Source organism: Sturnus vulgaris, chromosome 13 (assembly GCF_052056855.1).
Source record: "Sturnus vulgaris isolate bStuVul1 chromosome 13, bStuVul1.hap1, whole genome shotgun sequence".
NCBI lineage: Eukaryota > Metazoa > Chordata > Aves > Passeriformes > Sturnidae > Sturnus > Sturnus vulgaris.
Genome location: NC_142255.1, coordinates 6,173,593 through 6,194,802, shown reverse-complemented (window position 1 = coordinate 6,194,802; position 21,210 = coordinate 6,173,593). Strand labels below are relative to the sequence as shown.

General features: G+C 36.3%; 1 protein-coding gene across 5 annotated transcripts in view; it reads right to left on the bottom strand.

Annotated features, from left to right (window-relative positions):
• Window positions 1-21,210, bottom strand: part of LRRC49 (leucine rich repeat containing 49) — a 42,278-nt gene that overhangs the window by 12,135 nt on the left and 8,933 nt on the right. For 3 of the 5 annotated variants that reach the window (XM_088172467.1, XM_088172468.1, XM_088172465.1), the window contains exons 7-10: window positions 18,494-18,637; window positions 14,569-14,630; window positions 8,695-8,842; window positions 2,077-2,160 (exon numbers count right to left, since the gene is read on the bottom strand). In XM_088172467.1, coding sequence (XP_088028593.1) covers window positions 2,077-2,160; window positions 8,695-8,842; window positions 14,569-14,630; window positions 18,494-18,637 — 438 coding nt within the window. Of the gene's footprint in view, window positions 1-2,076; window positions 2,161-3,358; window positions 3,408-8,694; window positions 8,843-14,568; window positions 14,631-18,493; window positions 18,638-21,210 lie in introns of all 5 variants that reach the window. The other 2 variants (XM_088172469.1, XM_088172466.1) reach the window with 1 other exon arrangement.

The following is a 21,210-nucleotide window of genomic DNA, read 5'->3' as shown; positions in this document are numbered from 1 at the left end:
GAATCTTCACACTTGTAACTTTCTCTTGTTCCAGTAAATACTGAGTTCAACCACTTGGAAAGGAATGACATTCTCTATACATTTCAAAGTACATCTCAAACTTTCCCAGAAGAGTGGGTTGGAAGCAATAAAAAAAGAAGTCTGGAAAAAGAGATGAAGAAATCCTGCTGTTTGGGCAGACAAGTATCAGCAAGGGAAAAAGAAGAGATGATGTTGCTGAAATAAACATTTTCAGTGCAGTACATTGAAAAAACAGCAATTGTTTGCTACTGAACGAGTGCCTATAATTTCATTTACACTTCATATAGTGCAAGAAGTGTTGGAGAAACGTGATGGTAAGAGAGAATTGCAAAACATATTTCTCTAAATATTTTTTTCAGATTTAACTATGAAGAAACCTATAGCTGACAACGTTTTTTTCTAGATGTTGTATCTATAAGCATATTTGTTACTTCAATTCAAATGTGTGGAACAGGAAAAAAGCCTGAGTCATAAGAACCCTTTTACCCAGGAGAGATCTACAAAATCATCAAATCATATGAAAAATATTGCTATTTGACTGTTATGCCACTAAACTATTAGAAGATAAGAAATACACTTCGATTAAATTAAAGTCTTAAATATAATGTTGAAATTGAGTAATGATGGGACTAGGCAATAAAAATATTTTTTCTTCCAAAGGAATGTTCCACTAGCAAAAAGCACCTCAAAATCTAGGCCACCAAGACAAACTAACCCTCTGCTACAAGGAAACATTACATCAATGGTTAAGAACATGAATTACAAATAAATACCTACTTTTTTTTTCTAGTCAGAGAGACATTTCCAACAGCATAAGACAACACCATGTGTGAACATTATTTACTTATTTTCCATTTCTTTATGCTACTAAGATCTGGCACCAACACTTCAAATCTGAAGAGACTTTAAATACATCAGTGTCTTACAGGGAAAGAAGAAATACCAAAACCAAACAACAACACTGCTTTAAAAGAAAAATCCAAAACACTCCCCAAACTGTATCTAGGTCTTTTTTTATTATATCAATTCTTTTAAAAAAATCAAATAGGAATATACATGGATACAAATATATAGTAAATCAAAACATATTCTTAGTCACTGAACATGACTTTTTTCCCCCATTTACACGTTTAGGTTCTTGGGGAATGTTTGATATACTTAAAACATCTTTTAACATACTGTTAACTATTCTGTTTGTGTCCTTTTATTTTTTCATTATACATATTTGCAACACTTCTTATGGCTTCCTCTAACTAATCCAGTCTAATCCCCTTCATGAAATATGATTTTACCTAGGAAACCTCATATGAACATAACATTTTTGTTTATTGGACTTCCAAATTGAAAGAGGCATTACTGGGTGACAAAAAAATTTAGGTACTTTTTTCCTCCAAAAAAAGAAGGATTTAGAGACAAATGGTGATATTCACACAGTAAATGGAATGTAGATACTCTTAGATTCTTAAACTTTGGTCTCCTGCTAGGAGCACAGCTCATGTAGTCAGCAGCCTCTTGAAGAACACCTGGGGCTCCCCTGGTGGGGCACTCGTGTCTCCTGTTGGTCAGCACCAACCAGGCCAGCTGGGAGACAAGACAGATCAGAGCTCTGCTGACAGACACATGGCTGGAGTCTGGCTGTGGCCTCAGGGCCCCTTCACTCCATCCACACAAAGGAACAACTTCAACAGGAAAAAAATGAAGGGAAAACTATTTCAGAACACCCTGCACGGCTGCAGTCAGAGCATTCACCTGACAAGGGGAGACCAAGGAACATGAAATCACTGGGGAAATCCTTTACTTTAGCCTGGATTTATGGAAATGAAGTTAGCCATCCACTGACATGTATCACACTCGTGTTCAATGTGGGCTTTCTGCTAAAGTGTACCTTGCATATTTGACTGAACAGAGTTTCAGTCATGGAGTGCACTGTTGAAGCTGTGAAAATGGACAGAGGCATATTGGGATATATAACATATCTGCAGCAAAAAAAAAAAGGAATATAAATTATTGCTGTAAACTGGTTTCCAGTAACCTTAGAACAGCCACAGACAATACCTTTAGCAAGGTCTGTCTGTGGCTTTCACGCTTCCTTTCTTCCTCTTTCCTTGCTGCAATAGATGCCATACGTCTTTCTTCTTCCTGGATGAAAAAAAGAAAAGCAAATTCCTAAAGGGATGAAGTAAACCAGTTCTAAAAGTATTAGTGATAAATTATGTTCTTGTATTGGTATTTGAAAAGCAAATTTTCATTTTAACACAATTTTAGAATTTTTGTCATCTTAATGTTTTTTAATACTATTAGAATCAAGAAAATTGTTAATTACAAATAAGAAAAACAGAATAACTACTCAGATGTAAGTGCTGAAGATAAAGCTAGTTAAAAGTAATATATACATGAGTCTTTGAAAAAGTATAAAGCATTTGGTGACCACAAAAAATACTTTTAGATATGACAGTGCAATACATCTTCATATCTTTGTAGTAGTTTTTGCAATTAGCAGGATGATTTTTTTGTAAAAAAACACACAGAGCAAAAAAGCTGGGTTCTGTTTATGCCTGAATCATAATCTAGGAATTGTTTTCATCATTATAAACTGTTTCCAGGGCTTGGCTTTCCTCAATCAGCAACAGAACTCGAGAAGAACAGAACATTTTCAAAGTTAGCTATTTCATGACCATTATGTCTCATCAATATTACTGCCTAATCACAAAGTCTCAACAAGAAAGCCATTGATTTCTAAACAATGAAAGTGAAGCTGCTTCATTTTCCTGGTACAGCAATTTGATACTGCAATACACCCATATTAGGTTGGATACCCCTTGTTTACAGAAGTCTAAACATTCTCACAGCACAGTATTTTTAGAATATATATTCTCAAAGTAACAAAAGAAATGTTCACTATGAACCAAAAAGTGTAGAGTCCTTCCAACACAAATATTTGGGAAGCATACTTTAACTTATTTTGATTTACTTCACATGCCATTTGAGCATTTCTATTGAAGTGTCTTCCCAGAACATATGAAAAGTGTTTTCATTTCCACAAAATAAAAAGCTCCTGTCCAAACCTTTTCATTTTCTGGAAAAGTTATATATTAACAAAATTAACAAACAAAAATGAACAGAAAGCACCATCAACCAGTAAGACATATTGACATGTCAAAATTTCTACATAAATAAAGCATGGTATGTTTAGAGCATTGTAAGCAGCCCTAAGCACATGAGTGAGTGCTTACTGGAAGATAAAATAAAACAGGAACTTCACACTTAGCATGGCCACTACATTTTTAAGAAAACTATTTCCAAAGCATAAGAAGTTCAGTGCATGTAGCAGACTTACTCTGATTTGTGTACAGACCCCCTGAAACGCCATAAATTTTGGCATCAGCCTGAAAAGAGGTTAAACAACAGATTTTCAAACTGTTCCTCCATGACTTTATCCTAATATCATACATTAAACAAGGAATAATACCTCAATGCACAGTAAGGCACGAGGCTTTGGACAGAGTAAGCTTCTCTAACACAATTATATGCAAGAATTTCCTTGGAGTACTAACTGGAAAGCCTCTAATTTTTTTTTCTTCAAATTTATTTATTCCCAAAGCAACTTGTCTTTCATTAGTGAAGTGCTGTTGGCAGGTTCCTCTACTACTGGGCTTTAAAGCTATTCCTAAACAGGTTATTTCCAAGAGGGGTAGTGTCATGGAATTACAGCACAATCCAGGTTGGAAGGACTTCTGCAGGTCACTAGCACATGTTAAAGTAGATCACTAGTAACTAAAAAATAAAATAAAAGCATACACATGGAGGCCTTCTAGATGCCACTGCAACAAAATATCACACAATGAAATCCAGTACATTAATCAGATGGTTCAGGGGCAGGCTGTGAAAGTCAGTAAATAAACCCCATGCAGGTAATATATCACAAATATGAATGTATTATGAAATAATGCAAAATAAAAATGTACTGTTCCTCACAATATGATTCAGAATTTTCAGAACTGCAACCATTATTCTCATTGTAGCTGTTTATCCCAATTATGTATTACATTATTCTGTTAGCATTTTGTGTAAAAAAAATTCAAGTCTTAAAATAAATATAGGCACTAGCAAACTACATTAGTGATGTCTTTCTTTAGAGAGCAGGTTAGATTTGTTTCTGGGGTTTTTTAATTAAATTGCTTCATTTGACTGTATCTATGCTTTTAAACTAGGCTTCCTAAAGAAACAAGCGTTTTACAATTTTTTGTCTTCATCTTCTCTAATGACTTTTCAACACATTGAACATATCAAATAACAATGTTTAGGAGTCTTAAATTAAGAGACTTTTCTCATTCCCTAGTTGTTTGATTATATTAAATTGGTATGTAGAAAGAAGAGAAATGTAAGCTAGTTTTACCACCAAGGAAGAGGAAGCAGAAACTATCCATTCTATTTGGCAAAAAACATCTGGCCATTCATGAGAGACTCAGTTTCAGACTGAGCTGGTGTTCTGTTTCGCACTGGGGGAGGTGAGAACTAGGTAACAAAATTGCATTAATAGAAAATTAGCATTCATTAATTTTATTTGTTTCAAAACAACTTGCTGTAGTTTCTCCCCAAGCTTTAAGGCAATCATCCATAAAGTTCCCTACATCAGTTTTCTCTCAGAAATCTCTTCTTATTCTATCTTCCTTCTCCAAGCTTTCCCTTAATCCAGTCCAGGTGTACCTTATGTCATCCATGCAGGAGGCTCTACTGCCCATTGCTGTCAGTCCTGTGCCTTCCCTACCAACACAGCCGCCACACAAAGATCAAAATCATCTAATGCAAATTACAGTCATACATTAAGAGTATTAACTGAATAAGACTTTTTTCCTTAATCAAGATTTTATCCTAACTACAGATATTTAAAAAACACTAACCCTTTTCTAAAAGGAGTTAGCTTAGCCAAAAAATAAAATACATCCTTAGCTTTACTCGGTATTCATAAAGGCAGAATGATAGAGAATTTCTGAATAAAGACAAAGAGTCACATCTACATTTCTTGATTAATGTTACACAACAAATGCAAGCAAGCTTAAGAAACGCATTCCCGAGGAACCCACAAAAACCTCCCCAGAACACCAAAAGAGTTAGGAAACAAGGCCCTCCATAACCTTGCCCCAGTTCACGTTTGCTATCACGCCTCGTCCCTAAGGCAGCATTTGTGAAGAGCCGGAGCCCGTACCGCTGTTTCCCCTCACGGTGCCGCTGTCGGCGTCCATGACTCCGCTCCTTTTCCCGCCGGCCTCCCTGAGGGTTTGCCCGCGCGCATGGCGCCCCCTGGCGGCGCGCGCAGGGAACGCATCCCCAAATCCGAGCGGGAGCGGACACAGAGCGGAACCCGCGCGTTCCTCCGCACTGCCCTCCCAACGACTTCAACAAACGACACCATTTAACCCACACAAGGTACCTTATTGCCCAGCGGAAAGAAAAAAAAAAAAAAATTAGGGATCCCTCCCTAAAAAACCCCCTCAGAACACCTCATGGTAGTGATGGAATACAGTAATGAATTATATTCTGGATAAAGCAGTAGAACTTACTCCCTGAACAGCAATGAAATGTCTAAGCAAATAATCAAAACCAAACACAGCTCTCTTACTTGAAGCTTCTAAAACATATAAAACCTCCACGAAAAATGCAAAGCTTTACTTCTCAAAAGACACAGCTTGTCTTCCAATCTGGCAACATTTTTAAAAATTGCATTATATATCATATTTACACACGTATATAGAAACACAGACACTTAGCAAATTCTCTTGAGGAAGTCTGTTTTAACTGATGGATAGCAAATGTTCCTGGTTATGTAACTCCTTAATAAGGAATATGTATACATTTCAATCGTTTTACATATTTTATTACATATCTGCACACAATACCTGCTTACTACTATAAAAGAGTGGAAGAAATAGGTCCCAGTCAAACTATAAGCACCACTGGGCAGGCCCACTTTTGAAAAAGTTCAGACTACACAAAACAGGGTGAAAAAGCTTCAGTGCCCAGAAAAACAAACATTGTGCTAAGTTAACCAAGGTAAATAATCACAAATGCATGCTGAGCCTGGCCTGGCTGTAAGGCTCTGCACAAGCCCATTCCATGGATCCATTCATCCAGCCCCAGCACCCTGCAGCTAAGCTGAGTTACTGACACCAACACAAGTGAACACAGCAGTCCATCCAGCCATGGTAATTCAGCCTCCTGCCCACACTTGAAGCCTTTAGGCTACCAAAGGTCAAGAAAGATTTCCATGGAGATAATGTTTTAGATACACAACACCAAGTGGTTGGGTTTTCAGCTGAAAATCATCTTGTATAGACAATGAAAAAGTCAAGAAGGTTACAGGTTTTTAACCTCCACTGATTTGACCACAACTGGGTCTATGATTCAGTGATTCAAGATCTTGAATCTTGCATTCAAAAAAGGCTTAGGAATGAGGTGGCCTAAGAAAATATCAGCTTCCACACAGGTGAGCGTTTAAGAGCTGTCATAATGCAAATGCAATCCCTTCCCTAAAGGCAAATCTACCCCAACTTCAGTGGTATTAGAACAACTATAGTGCACCAATGTTTTATTCCAAGTACAGTATCTTTGACTTTCATGGCAGCTCTATGTTTCTCAATAGTGCCCTAAGGCAAAGACAGTTGTCATTAAATTTTTGTACCAGGGCTCCTTTCTCCTGGGAATCCTATGGAAAAACCCTGGCACCAAAGAGAGTGTATTTTCTTGAAACCAAACATGAACGAAGCCTCCAAACTTTTGAAAATATCCTCCAGTAAAAGAAAAGTTAAAATCAGAACTAATGATTGTGTAAAACTCAGTTCTTGAGCAGAAAGTCTTCTGAAGAAGTTAGTGAAGAATTCCTAGTCAGAAAAATCATCCAACAATCATCCAACTCTCAAAAACTAGTTACAAGACAAAACAATGCTAAAGTTCAAAATGGCCTAAATGTTCTTCAGGCTGATGAAGAAAAGATTCTGTGAGTGTAACTAGAGTTTAGTTTCATTTCTTACACTATTCAAGAGTGCAAATCCCAAACTCAACCCTGCAAGTCCATTCCCCCACCAGGTTAGATCTACCCCTACAGCTGATGGCAGCAGCATGTCACAGTGCTAGGCAGAGTAGCTGGATTTGGGATTGCCAGCTCTTTCATTTCACCACAAATCCCATGATACTTTTTATTTTTCTTTAAATCCCAGTTTCTTAAGTTATACTATTATCTGGGTAACAGTTTTTATTGGAGAAAACACACAGCACCCTCCAAATGGAGAAAAATGTTAAAAGGCTCAGAAACCAGAAGGCAAATAAAGAATATAAAACACATTCTTTTTACAAGTAGTTTTATGAGCAGCACAACTGGTGAAGCCTGGTTTTCTATGGCTTTTTTTACTTTGTGGTTGATTCTCTGATGTTTCACAAGGTGCAAACTCAGATTAAGTTCTTCCCATGGCTGTGCATTTCTGACTTTTCCCCCACATAGATCTCAGAGTCTAAAAAGGAGTTTCAGCTCTTTCTACAGTTTTTCCCATCACTGATATTTCTACCAGGATCCATCCCCTCTTGACAAGGGTGAAAAGTGGGGAGATGGAGAGATTTTCTTTATGCAACTCAAGTTCCTGAAATAATACTGATAAAACAAGTTTTGTTTTCTTAAAAAGCAAAGTAATCAGCAATTATTAAGTCAGTATAAAGTCATAAAATACAAAATCCCCTGAAGCTTAGAATATTGTGAACAAACAAGTATTTAGTGTTTTCAGTGATGAGAGCAAAACTCTCATGTCCTAAAGTACTTTCTTACCAAAATTAAGGTTTCCCACATACATGTTATGTTTTTCAGTCTAACTGGCTCTATGAAAAAGCATCAGCTGCAAAAAGTTACCATTGTAACACTGTTGCTTGGTGCTGGACAGATTCCCCTGGTAAGAAATCATGTTACACATCACTTTGGAGCAGAAACAGAAGAATTAGCAAGACTATTCCTATATTGAAAGACAAAATAAGTGGCATTATGGTAAGACCCTGGAAACTGTCCTTCATCCTCTGGAGTGGATTTTGAAGAAGCCTGTAGGAGACTGAGCTGTGTGCAAGTCCTCTCTCCCTTATGAAGGTTACTTGAACTTGAGCAGCAGAAACAGAAATTATCAGGGAGAGTAGGTTAGGAAGCGAGAAATACAGACAGACACACAAACTGTGTGATCACCAGATCTCCCTGGGGAGGCTGATTAAAGAAACCAATTAAATTCTTAAACAAAAGATAGCAATTACAGCAGTTTTAGGGCAAACAGACCACTCCTTTGGAAGAAAGCTGCTGTTCCTTCTCAGCTATACAACAGATCAGCAAAGACTTGGGAAAATTCTAACCAAAATCTTTGCTCTCTCATGTCACATGGCAGCTGAACATACAGCATTTGCTGCTGAAGAGTTTTAACACTTCAAAATAAATGTGTTAAATGAAGTAAAAATGCAAACCCTTAGTTTATACTGAACTAAAGAAAAGGGTTAAAGTTTTAAAAAAAGTAATGTCTATTCACCATTCAATTCCATACTAAATTAAGAAAAAAGTTTGTATTTTTAATATACACATATACACAGAAACCCCTGCATTTTACTTCTGATTTTAAGTATCTACTAAATGTGATGAAAACAGAAATTTCTTACTGTGATTCTCTTCATATCTAGCTGTCGGAGCTGCATCATATGATGGAGAACAGTGTGTTTGTACCATGTCTCCTGAGCTATTGGATTGCCATCAAGGGTGATATCTGACAAGGATGAGGAATCAGCAAGGCACAGAATATCCTCAAAACTGTAACCAAAAGAGTTTAAAGTTTTAATGTCATGGAACAGGAATAATTTTGAGATGGAAGATTTCATTTCTTAAGGACAGAACATAAATATTTAACTGTACTGAAACACTTCCAACCATCGATACTTGGTATGATAAATACAAGTATTCTGAAATACCAGCAGCTGCTGGTGGTAAACATTTTAGTCCCTTCACATACAGGTAAAAAGTGATTCAGAATAAGGAGAACTATGGGAGTATTTAAATCAAATCCCATGCTAAAACATGAGACAAATTCATATTCAGAAATATAATCGATGTATTTGTTATCAAAGGCAGAAAAACCTGGAAAATACAAGGAAAGAAAGCCAACCACAAATATCACAGAATGATCCTAGGTGTTTGCATCATCATTAATTTTGGAAGTAAAACAACCACAAAAGCATCATAATCTTCAATATAGATTAGTCCATTACTTTGAGTTCAGTCTACAAACTCTAACCTGCTGGCTTCTTAGAACACACCAGATTTGGTTACCTGCCAAAAAATAACTGACCTGTGTAAAATGCATTTACAGATGTATAACCTCTATAGTGTTCCTTTCATTGAAAATGAAATGTGAAATAAAGCAGCTCAGGTACTTATTTTTAAACAAAAGAGAACTATTTGACTGGATTTTAATAAATAAAGCTGAACAGTTATGGTAATAAATAAAACTCTCTAACATGTTTGTGAAGTATGTGTGACACTGCACCCACCCTTATGTCCTTTGGCCTCCAAAAGTCAAGTCTGCCTTAGGTCAAACCTTAAGTGTGGCCTGGACTTAGTGATCAGAAACCGTACACAGCACAGATGTTCATTTCAAAGACTGTCATCGAATAAAGTTGTAAGATCTATTTTTGTGCAACTGGTGCAGCAAGCAAGTAGCTCCTGCACTGGACACTCAAAGAGAACAGCAGAAAAGTGACAGTAAAGAGAAAGGTATTACTGCTTCTGTGCTTAGTGCATGAAAACAACCTAAAAACCAAAGGAAAATGAACTATGGGTAGATCATGACAAAGACAGTGAAAGTGCTTAGGCTATCTGAAGAACTGGCTGTTTTGTATATGCTGGTAAAGCTTGATTATTCTTTTCTGCTTCTTTTTACGATCCTGTTTCCTTCCAGAAAACAGCTTATTTGTGCATTTTTGGAAGGTCAGGCTGACATACTACTTAAAATACATACTCAACATGTCCTAAAGAGAAAACATAACCTTCCCAAATGACACAGAAGTTAGTCAGGCAAACTCAAACATGTTAGAACACAAAACCCCAGAGTATGAATTTCCATGAGCTAGAACATATGTTGCTTGAAAAAAATATGAAAATCTTTGGTCTTCAAAATTATTTTTTAGTGTAAGTATATTTAAAAGCATTAAATACATTTATTTCAAGTACTTACCACTAAATATGTAATCAAACAGTACTTCTTTCATTGCATATGATTACGGATTTTTAATAAAAACAATTTCTTCAGGAAATGACAGAAAAGTTGAAAGCTTGCTAGTGTGTTTTCAGGACCTTCCACTTACACATACTGCTGTGCTTTGAAATTCTCACTGCTTCAGCATGCCAGAATATTCACTCTGGACCTAAAAACAGATGTGCTTGCTTTATCCTGCTTTTAGCTGCCCTATTAGCATTTAAATTTCAGAAATAAACAGTAGTGCAAAAAACTGTTTGCACATCTTTGTATACACATACAAAAAAACAGAGCTTTAGAAATCCCATGTAGAAAAGTGTATATACTGTACTTGTCACATTGGTATCCCAATCCTAAACTAAGCAAAGCTTTAGTGTGCTACATTCCCAAACAGACTGCACAGTTGACAGCCAAGCTTCTGTCAGCTTGCCAGCATGCAGAGTGCTGGGACAGAGCCCCGTGGTGGCCACTGCACAGCAATCAGAGGCCATGGCTCAAGGCTCTCTGTTTACAGCCTCTGCTCACCACAAAGGAACCTTCAACCTGCTCAGGAAATAGAGCAGCTCTGCACGGTGCTGTGTCAGACTGCCTCAGTCAACCTGCTCGAGTGCAATGCCTGATCCTCTTTCCCAAAGATCATCTCCTGCAGGAGACAACCACCTCTCATTCCTGTTCTTCTTCTTACATAAATTATCTTTGCTGAAATTGACATTGCAGAAACACAGAAATAAATCACTAATTCGGGCTAAACTATCAGAAAGTGTTTTCTGGAGATCTTGTCAGAATAGATCAGTTTTCCATCCTGTGTGCATGGCTCCAAGTCCTGCATCCAGTTCTCCCCTCTGCCAAAGGAACACAAATCCACTTCTCCTGCCTCCTATCAGGATGCAGCAATTACTTAAAAGCATGGCATCTGGAGCCCAACCTGCACAGTGACAGATATTCACGGGACACAGAATATTTATCTTCTGTTTTAGGGAGACAATTGTTCCTTCACTATGCATTTGCATGCATTTTTAAAAATGGATTTTTAAAAGCATGTTGCACAAAGGAGAAAAGGTCTAGAATAGAGAAGGAAGGCAACATACTATAGTCTGAAAGAACACCTGAGAGGGAATTTATGTTCAATAACACCCAAAGAAGAGAGAAAAACACTCGTGTTTTTCCATGTTTCTAACTACTGAACTACCTATGAAAACAGATGTAACTACCATCAATCTTTCATTCCCCTTTATCTGCTTTTGTTCAAACATTTAACAATGCATTTATAAGTTTTCATCTTGCTGAGTAAAAAGGTACTTTCTTGTTTTTATTAGGCTAAGAACATCGCTCCTCTCAGCAACCAAATGAAGAACAAGAATTACATAAGCTTGTATCCAACTTATTCCATATGGCTGGACTAAATGAAAAAGTCAACATAATGCTGACATGGACAGCAGTGTAACACTGAAAATATGTGTTTTGATTCCAAGATTAAAAAACGGTCTTCCCTGGTTTCACATGTTCAAATGTGTGCAATAACTTTCTTTCTGAATCTTCGTGGCAAATCTTTCCTGCAAATATTACTGCAACCTCTTCCCTGTGCCACATGACAAATGAAAAATGGGATTTCTCTCCTTTCTTTATAACCAGTTCTATATAGAGATATTGCCTTCAGCCATCAGGTATAAACACCTTCAGTGTGCAACTGCTCAGACTTTTTAGGCTGAAGCCAGAAACAGAACTTCCTTTGTTTCCTATCAGCATCAAGTTTAGTTTTAGCTTACATTATCTTGCCAATATGTCCTTTTCTGCTAAAAGTTCTGCAGAGAAGCAGCAGCATCCTGAGCCCTTCTCTGAAGTATGAGGTAAAAAGAACAGTGATTAAACCCGTGGTAGATCCTCATGCCCAAAATAGTGACAATTTTTAATGGAATTCCAGAGTCTTCTACTGAAATATTAATTCAATATGTCAGGATGTGTCAATTTAAGACTCAAGGATTTTCACTGGCAGAAAAACAGAAACAAGAAAATCTTTCCATGGAAGCACTGCCTCAAAAATGCTATCTTAAAAAAAAAAAAATCAATAAAATATTGCAATGAAATTGTAACAAATATATTCAAGTTCTGGAAATTTTGTCATTTGTTTTCATTTGCAGGGTTTTTTTTAATGCACCTACAGATAAATTTATTAGAGCATTTGTGCACCAATTCGCTTGTCAAACAAAATTCAGTTGTATATACAGAGGTGTTTTTAGGAAAAATAATTTTTCAAATTACCCTATGGCCCAGAGTAAATGGGGTAAGTGACTCAAAAGCAGACAAAGCTGTTTAAAAGGGTGTAGGAATGGTCAGAGCACAGCAGTTCACTGGTGAGATGGTTGCATAAAACTTCCTCAGTGCAAAGAGGATCAAGCCAAGCATCAGAACACTGATGGTCAAGAATATACTTGTAATACTTAATCACCTCCCTGATAGAAAACTTATCTACTACATAACTCTAAATAAGGGATTACAGGGAGTTTAGCCTTCAGAACTGCTATATGTAGTAAAAACTTATTATTAAAAAAAAATCCAAACTGAATGGGATTAAAAGGAATTTTTCATTTGCTTGTTTTCAAATAAAATGATAAAGAAATATCTAAAATAGAGAGCTAAAGTTATCCATCAATCTATCCACCCATATGCATATACAAAATTTATAGAAGAGCAATAACTTTTGTTTAACATTAAGATTTTTTTATATCTGTTCCAACTGCAAACTCAAACTAAACTATTTCCATATATGCTCTAGACAAGTATTTGTAGCTTACATGAAACCTAAGACTAGCTGTAGCAATAGACCAACTAAAGCCCCCATGAATAAATGACAAAAATTTTGATATAGTACCAAGAAGCAATCCAGTGATCACAAACTTTGAGAAATCTATCAAAACCTCACAGAAAATTCCAAACATTTTTCCTTCTTTGAACACTGTAAAAATAACATGAATTTGCATAAAACAATATGAGAAAGCAGTCAGAAAGCTGCACAAAACACACCAAGTCCACAAAAAGACACAGCAATTTCCCTGACTGCAGTGATGCTCCCTGACAGTGAGGGAGCCAAGCTGCTGCAGTCCCCTCCTTGCTCCTGCCAACCTGAGACTTTTTTTAGAAAGCCAGAAACAAAGGCAAGTCTCAATTCTGGAAATGATTCATAAGAAGCAAAATGCTAACCTCCTCTGTTCACTATGTCAATTAAAAACATAAAATAAGAAGACTAGCAAATGAGCTAAGGGAAAAGCACAAGAAAGACTCCTGCAGTTCATCTCTGAAATTGTTTTTAAATGTTTAACAGCCAAGAGTATTTAAGGTGTACTGCATTTGCACTTTAAGTACAGACAAATAGGTTGGAGCTGTCTGCAAAAACATAATGCAGGTCAATATAAAATGTTTGAGTAGCTATTACAATAAAAGCTCCTACTAAGTACATTTTCCAGAGAAAGCAGATACCACAAGAACAGCATGGCATTCCCAGTAATTAGAACACAAAGCATCTTCCCCTACCCCACATTTAATTATTTGATTCTAAACAAAGAAAGCTGCTGGTGATCAAGGGATTAAAAAAAGGACATACCAAACTGAAGATAATGCAGGCACTTGGCTTTTTTTTCAAATACTGGCACAAGTATAAAGGCAGACTTCAAAAATGCATTAATATGAAAAGGCACAGAGGACAAACATTTCTATTTATAACAAAATGCTCTTAGTCACTTGAAACTATAGAAGCCCAGCTTTGTGAGTTGAGCTATTTTGCTTCTGCCATCTGGTCTCAAAAGGGAATAAAGAATATACCTTTCAGACTTTATTAATACAAGTAAAATATAAGCATGAAATAATTTACCCATAGCAAGCAGAATCTGACTCAGCAGTTTGCATAACTCCAGAAATACAGTGATGGAATGTTAAATATAATTTGTATCTTGCATAATACTGCTTTAACAGACAACTAGCTTCACAATAAAACAACATGCTTATAAATCCACTTTTAATTTTGACCACTATAAAGAGTATGATAATCAATTAAAAATATGGGTTTTTGGTAGAATACTCGTTGTACAACTACATTTAAATACAAAGGGTTTCAAGAATTTTTATACTTAAAGTAGAAAATACACAATGGCTTGATTGTGTTTTTATCTGATATGTAAGGGAAGGAAAAAAGGATCTGTACTCACAGTGTTTAAATTCAAATTTTCATGAAATACAGCTCCAGTAGGACACTTCAAATTACTGATAGGAAGCAAACTACTATTCCCCTTACCTAGATATATTGTTGAAGCTGAGGAAGAGACGCTGCAGACAGGGCAAAGTATCCACATCTTTCTAGAAAGAAAAGATAGGCATAAATTCAGCAGCTGAAACTGGCTTTTGAGCCTCTTTACTTGGCCTGATGAAATGCTTTCATTTCTAAATGCTGTAACCTTGCTGCAACATTGATTTCTGTTGAAGGTGCAGCTCCATCTCTCCCTAATGCAGACTGCAAGGGAGTGTTCCAGTGCAGATCCCACTCTGCAGAACACGCTGCATCACTTGCAAAGCAAATGATGGTAAAGAAAAGGAGGATACGGCTGCTGCTGCTCTCTGAACAGGCTTTTGGGAAATAAGCCAAGGTGCTGTCTCAGCACTTAAGCTGCAGGATAAACATGCTTTAAAAAAAAAAAAAAAAGGTTGCTGAAATAAGGTTTCTGAAGTGCAATACAGCAGTACAATTAGCACTGCCAAACAGCAGTGACTCTCCAGTCAGACAATTATCTGAAGGACTCTGTCACCTTTACAACCAACATTTAGAAGAAGGTATGAGCTTACAGAATAAGAAACTCTAAATTTAATATTGCCACTAAATGCCTTTGGGGAAAACCCCTAAATAGCATATAACTCAAATATTAGTAAGATGAAACAGCATGTAAGATCAAACTTCATTTATGAAATATAAATCCATATCAGACAGACAGCAGTCTGCAGGGATTCACAAGCCATTCACACCTAACCCCTCAGTTCCAACTCTGCATCTCCTTACCCTAACAATGGCCACACTCCAACTTGAAACCAGAGGACACAAACCTGGGAAAGGAGCATCAGAGCTCAGTGTCTCGATTTTAGCCTAAAACTCTTCCTCCCTTCATCAGATTTCTGACATATCTACACAGCAGTCCAGACCAGTTCATCCCAAACAGGTAAACAAAGGCAGCTCAAACAAACCCAGTAGCTCCTATCCATGAAACACTAAATGTAAGCTAACAAAGCTGCTGAGAGTCACTGCTGGATACCATGGGCAGGGCTTATGTGCTCAGGTCTGCAGTTACAAAGCTCCTGGTTCAGAGCTGTCCTGAGCCCTCCCAGATCAGACCATGGAAAGGTTGAGTTCACAACAGAAATACATTTGGGTACTCCCTCTGTACCCAAGACTGCTGGGAGTTGATGCCTAAAAGGGTGGGCATATGTGATACAGGTGGATACACACCTGAAGACAGGCATTAAAGGGTTGTGTACAGTAATGCTCCAGCAGCAATGATTTCAACTAACCACTGGGGAACACGAATCACCCCTCAAGACAAATTTCCTAGCATGATGTGTTGCTGTCTTGTAAAACATGTTGCAAGTCTCATAGATGTGGCAGGAAACACTAGACAGGATTGTTTAAAAAAAATCCCCCAAAACCTCCAGCTACTTCAATTTTGATACAAAGTCTCATAATGAGGTGGACAGAGGGCAGGAATTCTTTCCTGAAAAAATGATGAACAACTTGACCAGTCCTCCTTCAAATCTAAAGATCAAGCTGCAGATGACAAAACCCAAAATGCTAAATTTTTAATATTTCAAAGCAAACAAGGACATCAGTCTTTCAAAGAAAAATACAGGTAATCTTCCTAACAAAGGCCCTAACTCACAACTGGATGGAAAATAAATAGATATTTCATAACTCATGGTATGTATAGATCTGTGCTTTTGATGCCACATGAGCATCTGTAATCATTTATTCTGTTTGCTATTCTCCTGAACAGTCAGACTCTCTGAATACACTTCAATCCTGTAAGATGCTTCTGCTATAAACCAAGCCCCAGGACTGCCTCTGTAAATCCTACAGCCTTGAATCAACTACAGTTCATTCCTACAAAAATAACTACTTATGATTCAAGGATTTTCAGCCTGTAGTGAAAAAGCTAAAAGACAAAAAAACCCAGTCCCTAAACCGGTAGTCCAAGGCCAGTGAATCATAAAGGATAATTGCAGATTTAATTCCTCAAACTAACTACAACCCAGTTGGATAACTTCAGTTACTCAGTACAGTAAACTGCAATGGGCACAGAGTTCATTATGTAAGCTTATTTTGCTTGACAAGTGAGATCATCATCTTTCCTACACAAGAATAATTCACTTAGAGCAGGTCAAAGAGAGGTATGTCAAAAATAAGGAAGGTTCACCAAAAAAATGCAAAGTTATTTAAATCAGATTAATTTAAAAATTATTTTAGATCAGCAATTTATATTTTTAAAATTGAGTTTAGATTCTTTCATTTGAAGGAATATTCAAGTTTAAAAAGCTTGATTCATAATGAGCTTGTCACAGTAACTGAGTAACTAAAGCACAGTAACCAAATTATTTTCATGAACTTAGGAGTGAATATTTTGCATTTAAGTGCTACATTATAACAATATCACAATTAAAATATCTCCTCCACCTGCACAGTCAACCACATGAACTTAAACTTGATCTTAGAGAAATACAGCTCCTCTCCCTCAGCTACTCCAGTAACAAACTATCTTGGATATTCTTCCCATAGAATTATATATTTCGTTCCATATTTCTGCATTTTTAGTAATTTCCTATTGCAGCAGAATCTGAATTCATACAAAAGGAATGTAACTTCCATTAAAAAAAATAAAACAAATATAAGTAAAGAACACATGTACATCATGGTACACACAGAAAAAGACAAGACCTATCATAAACTTAAGAAAAAATACTATTTTAGGAGCTGGATTTACTTAGAGTTTTAGACGGTACAATGTGTCCAAAACTTAAACATAAAGTTAGTGCCACACTTGCTGAAATTACTATTCAAAGAGAAGCAAAACAATCCACACTAACAAAACTGTATTTCATTAGAATTTAATTAGAGTAAAAACCCAAAATGATACCAACAACAACAAGAGTTAAAAAAAAAACCCACAGGCCAACAAGTAAAACAAATATTTCCCTGAAGAGAACATCTGAAACATTGAGATACAGCACAGAGCTCATGTCTATAAGTCACTAATTTAAATTTCATGCTGACTCTCCACTTGTTACAGCAGAAAGTACAAGCTGCACCTGAGAGGACTGAAAAGACAGAAGCTACAAGCAAAGAGAATTTTGGGTAACATCACTGACACAGGGGAAGGTATAGTGACAGAATCAGCAATGAGTAGAAATTTCTTATTTTTGAGATGTAAGAACTATTCCTATTTTGCAAATAGCAGAAACTGATGAAAAGAAAGGCTCAGCAGCAACAGGGAACCAGGAACTAAAAGAATTATGCAGGCCAGAAAAAGGTAGCTATCTAAGTAAACTGTTTTATTTCAAAAAGCTCTTGTTTGAAAAATCAACTTGCCATACCTGAACTACAACTTAAATTGTAAAGTGAAAAGCTTAATTTTTAGAACATGAAGACTTAAAGTGCTGGGTTAAAGCTTTCATCAAAAAACTCTGCTCTTACAATCTGTATTCTCTGCATTGGCCCAGCAACATTCTTCAGTTGAAATTAAGGATGGTCTTATGGCTTAGCTAACCTGCAGATATCGAGAGGATTTGTATGGAAGAGTATCTAAATTTACAGGTTAGAAGCACAAAGCTGTCTCAAAATCTATTCCCCCTTCCCCAAAGGACATCATGAGCTTTCAAGGTGTGGAACACTAAAAGTCATCACAGAATCACAGCATAGTTTGTGTTGGAAGGGACCTTTAAAGGTCATTTAAGTCCAGTCTCCCTGACCACATCTAAAGAAAATAATACCAAAAGTGAATGTGTTTATTTCACCTTTATGTTGTAGAATTAAGTACTGCAGGAGAACAGCATAAGCAACACAATGAGGAAACACAAAATGTCAAAAATCTGAAACACATTGTTTAAACAAATTACAGTTATTATGCATTTTGTCAAAAACAAAGAAAAGGAAAAAAGAGAAGGACAAGAGTTTTGCTCCTTACTATAGCAGAGACTTGATTATGCCGGAGGTTGAGCTCTGTGAGTGAATCCAGTCCATTCAGGTTTTCTACAATGGTTAGGAGGTTTCTGGCCAGGTTTAACACTCTCAGCTCACTTAAGTGACCAATGTTTTCTATTTTAGCAATCTGTCAGAGATACAATAAACATGCACATCGTGTTTTATATGGATATAAAATTATATATATGATACACAAATTTTCTAGAAGTATACATGAACTATCAGCTTCATACAATAGTCTGCCTGTGCTCCTCTAAACCATGATACTCATGATCTAGCAGCTCCTGGAACAGAAAGGGTATTATTTAACAGTTTGAGAATGCCCCATTTTGTTGGTAATTTCCATATATCCATACACATATATGTGTACATGTAAGTCTGTGACTGGAATATGCTGCTATAAGAAATTTCTCAATTAATTTCAGCAATTTCTCAATTAAAAAGCATACAAAAGTAGATAGCAAGACCAAAATTAAATAATATCTTAAACCTTTGATTCAAAGTGCTTAAATTTTTGATCCAACTGCTAATTAAACAATCTACTTATGTGTATTTATATTACAGCAGGAAGGACAGAAAATACCACTATTTAAAAGAATACATTTCTAACGAGAGACTTTTAAAAGCAACCCCAAGAGCAGACAGTTGGCATGAAGAGCACAGACCTCAGCTGATGCCTGCCCAGCTAGAATTACAGGCTAGAATGCCACAGTCTAGAATATTAATCCTGGTATTTCACTGCTATTGCAAAAATAATGGTTTCATCAGCAACATGTAGAGATAAAGCTTAGCAAAGTGGTAAAGAGTAAGATTAGCTCTACTGAATTGCCTGTTTCAATTATGCATCCACACATGAAGGTACACAAGCTTTACAGATGGACTATTAGGTAAGAAATAAAAGCTATTATCACGTTTTTGGGATGTTTCAAATAATATTTATATAATACCAAAAAGAAATTAGTACACAAATCAAAGTCTACTTGTAAACAGTGAACAAAAACACTATTTATTTTCTCATTTGCTTGTATGTTTGAATACCTCATCATGAAATAGAATTGAGAAAAAGTTTGTTATGCACCAAATAATCACCCATCAATAATTAAATCGCACAAATGAAAGTTCCATCTTCAAAAAAAAGAAAATCTGTGATGAATGAAAAGAAGTTCATGCATGAAAAAAATCAGGCTGCATAATTTTACTTAAGTCTTGAACTTCTGGGAAGAAAAATGATTCACAGAATTAAACAGAACACAGGAAATTATTCTAATAACATTTCATATTTAAAGCATTCTAGCATAAAATGTATGTGCAGATTCCTTGAATTATCCAATTTTATGTGTCTACATTACTATATTAATAATAGCTAAACCAGTGTATTTCCAGTACCTTGTCTGTAACTTGTACACAGGCTTTAATTGTTCAGTGTTTGCTTGGGATCACTGGTAACACGTAAGAGATACTGCACATAATTAACAATGCTCAGTGATTATTGTCCTTTTGCTGAACACTGACATAAGTCTGGCTCTAATTCTCTGATCTGGTGTTAAAATTGCTACATTCTTCAACATGAGAAACCGTATTTTGAAGTTCTCAAAGCCAATTCTATTGCTGAAGTCTGTTCTTCAGAAATTTACAATGTAGAAGAAATATCTTTTGAGATAGACTAGAGGGCTGCCAAAATTAAAAATCCCACAAATTGCAATAGGTAAAGGAGCTCCCTTATTCAGCGTTATATAAGCAAATAACAACAAAACCTAGCCTTCAAAACAAGGCATGAATCCACTAAGATGTATCCCAAACACAGCACTTCTTCCCTTCATTTCTTCATTAAGCCTTCAAAAATAACTAATGCTATGGATGGCAGATTGGTGTTTTAAATTTTGAATTCCTCAAAGACAGGGGGAAAAAAAGGAACTTAAACAGGAAAACTTGTTTATCTTTGAGCTGGAGAGGAAGAGAAAGATGATTTATTTATGGAAGATAAGCTCATGGTCTTTACTTGGTCTTTACATGAGAAATACACTAAACCTACCAAAAAAGGAAATAATTAACTCAATTTCCAAACATTTGTGCTCTTGACATCTACATTAATGATGAAAACATTCTGAAGATAACTTACTGAACTCCAAGATTTAATGTTAGTTCCTGACATAGACTTATTTTGATCTGGAGAATGTAACAAATCACTCTATTATTATAAAGGTGATCCAGCAACAACCAGCCCAAAACTCCAAGTAAAAGGTCAGTTAATGTAAAGAGAGTTACAGATACTTGAAGACGAAAAAAGGTCAGATCTACATCACAATCACTTGTGCAAGATGTGCTTCATTTTCATTAGTGATTTCTTTGTGCTGGGAAAGTGTGCTGACTGCCACAGCTGCATCATTAGTCTGCAAGAATTTGTATCAAAAATTTAACCCCCCCATCAAATTTCCAGCAGCAATACAAAAAGAACTGTGTTGTTCAAACAAACACTTGTGAATGAATGTTTGGAGATGGCCAAGAGTCCAAGGGCAATGCCATCACCTGGTCCTAGGCTGCCTCTGCACAATGTGCACATTGTTCAACTAATGGAATTCAAAGCAGCCACAAACTGATTTCATCACTTATAACAATAGGTCCCTACAGTGCCAACTTGTCTTTTTCTTCTCTTTTACATGTATGTAGGGAATCAGGTTTTGTCAGACCACCAACAGTAGA